At 50.4% G+C, this 5,630-nt stretch overlaps 1 protein-coding gene across 1 annotated transcript in view; it reads right to left on the reverse strand.

Moving 5' to 3' along the window:
• The window catches only part of NCOR2 (nuclear receptor corepressor 2), a 332,048-nt gene that overhangs the window by 211,141 nt on the left and 115,277 nt on the right, over positions 1-5,630 (reverse strand). Inside the window, exon 8 of the mRNA XM_015419296.1 lies at positions 1,747-1,813. Coding sequence (XP_015274782.1) covers positions 1,747-1,813 — 67 coding nt within the window. The remainder of the gene's footprint in view (positions 1-1,746; positions 1,814-5,630) is intronic.

Consider the following 5,630-nt stretch of genomic DNA (forward strand, 5'->3'; position numbering starts at 1 on the left):
CCACTGATGGACTTCTGCTCCATATGCTTATCTAATTCCCTTTTGAAGCCGTCCATGCTTGTAGCCGCCACCACTTCCTGTGGTGGCGGCTACAAGCATGGACGGCTTCAAAAGGGGATTAGATAAGCATATGGAGCAGAGGTCCATCAGCATGTCATCTCTTCCCAATGTCATGGTGAGAAACATACATACAGCAAGAGCCAGATTCAAGTCCAGGGGCTCCTTAGAGACCCAACAAGTTTTTCAGGGTATGAGCTTTTTTGTTGCTGTCGTTGTTGGCATTTTTGCATGGTTGTGAGTGTGTGCGTGCCCGTGCCTGGAAGTCATGGTGGCCTCTGGCAACTCCTACTGGGGCATGGAGGACGTTCAGAGAGATGGCTTGAGGGCCTGCCTCTGCATCGCGAGCCCCGATATTCCTTGGGGGTCTCCCTTCCAGTTACTTAGAATCGCAGGATCATAGAGTTGGAAGGGACCTCCAGGGTCATCTAGTCTCACAAGGGTAAGAAGTCTAATAAAGGGGCAATATTACAAACCTAGTTATAACGTACAAAAACACATGTATTTATTAGAAGGTCAGTTGAAAACAAATAAGAGCCCAATGAAAGCCTTGTTGAAAAGTTCCAAGTGGCCTGAACAGGAGGAGGAGGAGGAGACTGGATTCATACCCCGCCCTTCACTACCCAGAGAAGTCTCAGAGCGGCTTACAACCTCCTTTCCCTTCCCCTCCCCACCACAGACACCCTGTGATGTAGGTGGGGCTAAGAGAGCTCTTGACAGAAACTGCTCTTTTTCAAGAACAGCTGTGCCAGAAGTATGGCTTGCCCAAGGTCATCCAGCCAGGTGCAAGTGGAGGAGTGGGGAATCAAACCCGGTTCTCCCAGATTAGAGTCCGCGCACTTCGGCACGACACCAAACTGGCTCTGACGCGTTTCCACCCTATTGGGGGCCTTCTTCAGAGGTCAAACGGTTTGAGGGACACATGTTGGAATACTACATATTACAATTAACAATAAGTTAACTGGACCAAAAAAAGGGAAGCTGTAGAAAAAAAATTGAATATGAATGATCAATTTTTTTAAAAAACTTTTTAAATGTACAGTGTAGTCATCACACAGAGGCAGGTGATGGCAAACCACCTCCTTTTTAAATGTACAGTGTAGTCATCACACAGAGGCAGGTGATGGCAAACCACCTCTGTTCATCTCTTGCCTTGAAAACCCTACGGGGTCACCACAAGTCGGCTGTGACTCAACGGCACCTTCTGAGCAGGGTTAGAATCTCAGAGTGGGAAGGGACCTCCAGGGTCATCTAGTCCAACTCCCTGCACAATGCAGGAAACTAAGATGAGAAGAAACCTCCAGGATCCCCGGCCAAACTGGCCTGGAGAAAAACTGCTTCCTGATCTGTTTCCTGCCAGGGCTGGCCCTGCTTAGCTTCTGAGATCTGATGAGACTGGTTTTGCCTGGGCTAATCCAGACCAGGGTCGGGGTATAAGATCTGTAAGTCAAAGCTCTCTCCGTCGGTTATCAGGTATCTGACGAAGGGAGCTTTGGCTCTAGAAAGCTTACAATGTGGAAATGTCGTTGGTCTCTAAGATGCTATCGGACTTACATCTTGCTCTTCTATGGAAGACCAACAAGACGACACCTGAAACTATATACATACAAGCTAACGGTGAAATACACAGTTTAACTCTGGCTTCTGGAAAAAAAAAATCCAGTGGAAGCCGACGAGGGTATCACTTACCCACTGCTTACGAGCATGATTTCTCCTCTTAAAGTATAAGATCAGCTTCTTCCGCATTGCCTGGTTTCTAAAAACAGGGAAGGAAAAACACAGGATTCAGCTGAAGGCTGCATATTGTTCACACCGAATGCGTGCGCGTGCACACAGACATCGGCACACGTTCTTGGTCTCAAGTCTCCTTCTGCCGCAAAGGCAGTTTCAGAGATGACTTTGAATGGCAGCACTTTCCGAACGGCAGAGGTTATCTCTGCTGAGACCTTACCACCACTTGGCATCCACCCACAATGTAATGCTTTCACACTGAGATTGGTTGCACGCAACAGTTATCCTCCGGCACACACCGTGCCTGCAGTCACATGGCAAACCCACTGTGAGAAACGGTGACATACAGAGGAGGCTTCCGGATACACATGGATAGTTTTTGTTGGCATGGAGAAGAAGAGTACGTTTTTATACCCTGATCTCTCTACCTTAAAGCGTCCCGAGGTGGCTTGAGGTGGCTTACAGTCTCCTTCCCTTGTGAGATGGGTGGGGCTGAGAGAGTTCAGAGGGAACGGTGACTGGCCCAAGGTCACCCAGCGGGCTTCGTGTGGAGGAGGAGTGGGGAATCAAACCTGGCTCTCCAGATTAGAGTCCACCACTCTTAACCACTACAACACACTGGCATCGATGAAACAGGCATTTTGAAATTAACAGGGTCCAAAGGGCCTCCCTTCCCTGGGAACAGAAATTTCACATCATGCTTCTAGGAACTATTCTCTGTGATAGAGTACGTGTGTGCAGTACTCATATTTCTGAAAAGATATCCACAAATTACAAAGCAAGCCCAAGCAAAGAACAAAACATGCATCACTTCTGAAAGAGTCTCAACTGAGCATGAAGAGTGAGCTTAGCAAAGCCTATTAGCCATGAAAGTTAAATGGAACCCCCAGGTGCAGAGGCAGTATACCTCTGAAGACTGGCTGTAGGGCGGCAGAAAATGAGGCAGGCTGCTTGCCTTCATGCCCTGTGCAGAAGCAGAACTGGAAGCAAAGTACTAGGCTAGCGGAATCCAGGGTCCAATACCCTCCTTATGTTGTTTTCACCTATCTCCCAAGCAGTGTTCCCTCTAAGCTGAGTTAGTGTGAGCTAGCTCACAGTTTTTTAGCCTCTGGCTCACACATTTCTGTCTTGGCTCCGGACATATGGCTCCAGAGCCGACTAATTTATGCAGTAGCCAAATCGCTCACTCACAACTTTAATGCCAGTAGCTCACAAAGGAGGATTTTTGTCCACAAGACTCCACAGCTTAGAGGGAGCATTGCTCCCAAGGCATTTAAAATGCCAAAGCAGGAGAAAACATCCCTGGTCGTTCAACTGTGGTTCTTCACTAGAGAAGGACAGAATGCACAATCCGAGGCACTTAAGGGCCCCAATTTTGGCTCCCACGCTTGAGTATGGCTTCTTTTATTTTAATTCTTGCAAGAGTTTAATAGTCGCAGGCCTTTCTTGGGGTATTAATGCCCAGCTGGGCTCTGGAGATGCACCAGAGCAACATCTGCCTTCTCAGGGAGCTCTCCGTGGTCCTGTACAGCTTCAGCCTCCTATATACTGCCAGGGCTGAGTGATTCCCGTTAAAGCTCAGTACCCTCCAGGGTTTGCTTAGTGCTCAGGGCGGGGTATAAATCCAACTCTTCTTCTGCTCCTTCTTTGGTGGGCTCCCAGCCTGGTTTGGGAAAGGGCAGCGACAGACACGCGAGGACGAATACAGTCCCTAACAGAGTCCCTAAAAGACGTGACTCCACACAGTAACTGCTGAGCTCCAGCTGGATTTCCTACAGCAAGAAACTAGCCCCCTGTGACTCTCTGCTCCACTTGGGACCCTTGTTTTGTTCCACAGCTGGCCCATACTATTCTCCGTCTTCCTCCCCCTTTCTTAATTAGCTATCCGAGATGGTGTGCAAACGTGGACTCCTCAAGCAATGTCCCATCGGTGCTTCAAGAGCTGTCAGCCCCCCATCCCCCCCCCCGTTTGGCCGCCAAGGCTTTGATGTAAAAATAGAACTCAATTTCCAAGGTGGAACTTGGCAGGTAGCAGCCTCCTTTTCCTCCTTTCAAATGGAAAACAGGAACTAACTACCCGAATTAGAAACACCAGTCCCCTGCGGAGGCTCTCCCGGTAAGGTAAAAATGGATCAGGCGGGTCGGTGGATGGCCCAGTTATGGGAAGTGATCATGACGGTGGAATCAAACTGAAACTGTTAGCGAGGGAGAGCTGACCCGAGTCCCTCCAAACAGTTCGGAATGCTTTGGATCCAGTGCTATTTGAAACACAAACAAGTACCCACGATCCCCTCTCTGCCCGCTGCTCAGGAGAGTATCTGCCTCTGCGCGTGAACTAAACCACCAAATAATACCACTGGCTTCGTCACAAACATGCTCTTGCAGGGTTCCCACAAAGACGACGGGAATAACGTAAGAGAGGAAGCACTTTGTTGTTGTTCCGTCGCACAGTCGAGTCCGACTCTTCGCGACCCCATGGACAAGATCACGCCAGGCCCTCCTGTCTTCTGCCGTCCTCTGATGTTTGCTCAATTTCATGTTCATAGAGAAGCACTTAGAGGAGTGCAAAATATATTTAATGTTATTAAAGGAGCCAGCTGGGTTCAACACACCAAGCTCACCATGGCTGCAGAGTTCCAGAACTGGCCCTGCTCCTTCGCCTCTCGTTCTGAAGAAGTGAGCCCTGACTCACGAAAGCTCCCTCCCCTGCCACAAATTTTGCCAGTCTTTAAGGCGCTCCTGGACTCTGGCTCTTCTCTACTGCTGCAGACAGACTGACACCAGGCGACCCGTCTTGATATACCTCTTGTTCTGCCTTTGAAAGAAAGGCGTTGAAAGAAAAATTCCGCCCGGCCTTGATTACGGCTGGAGGTCAGATGATACAAATATCTCCCTGCAGTTCAACAGGTTTGGGTCTGGTTGCTGCAGCCCTGTAGCTAACAACTTTCTGCTCAATGGGGGGGGCAATGTTTTGCTAGGGGGGCCCTGCCATTATATGTCTGTGCGGTACTGCCATAACTAAACAATAAATACAAGTGGTTTATTGCATATTATAGCCCTCACGTATGTATTCTCAAGAAGAAGGACTATAAATCCTCTGTATGTTAATGTATTTTAGTGTATTTCTTTTTCAGATTAGTATATTAGAATACTGAGTCTATGCAATGGATATTAGGGTGTCCCCTTCCTCTTGGGTTGGGGGGGGGGGGAGGCCACACGGCAAGGGAAAGGAGACGAAGAAGGGGACGGCAAGGCAAGGCAAGCGTCCAGGCGGTGGCTGCCGCCGCAGGGGAAAAGGCTTGGACTTGGAGCGGATTACCCACTGCTGACCCTGCCGGCACTCCCAGCATCAGAAGGGCGGGGGTGGAGAGAAAAAGGCCAGCGCCAAGCCCGCTACCACGCGACCTGCCCCCGAGGCAGCAAGGAGTGGAGCCACCGGCTGGTCTCCAGCGGCAGAGGCCGGGCAGGAGGAGAGAGCAGGGTGCCTCCTCCTCCTCCTCACGGGAGCCCGGCTGACCGTGGCAGGGAGGGAGGCAGGCGCGGCAGGTGTCCCTGCTCAGCAGCCCTCCCCTCTGACCTCCTGGCAGTAGCAAGGATGGCCAAGGCAGCAGCAGGCAATGCGGAGTCACCAGCTGCTGGGCTGAGGGCGGCGGGGGCAAGGACATGGAGCCACGGATTGGGGAGGGGCCCATAAAAATCGTATGTGGGGGGTAGCTACAGTCCTGGGTTGCTGCCAGGCCAGGACCCCTCCTGGGAATCTAAGGCATGCTGCCTTGAGTTCCATTATGGAAGAAGGAAGAAAGAAATTAAATTAATGCCTACAACAAAAACAAACGGGGGGG

The sequence above is a fragment of the Gekko japonicus genome, unplaced genomic scaffold (assembly GCF_001447785.1).
Source record: "Gekko japonicus isolate JY-2015 unplaced genomic scaffold, Gekko_japonicus_V1.1 scaffold181, whole genome shotgun sequence".
In the NCBI taxonomy this organism is placed as follows: Eukaryota; Metazoa; Chordata; class Lepidosauria; order Squamata; family Gekkonidae; genus Gekko; species Gekko japonicus.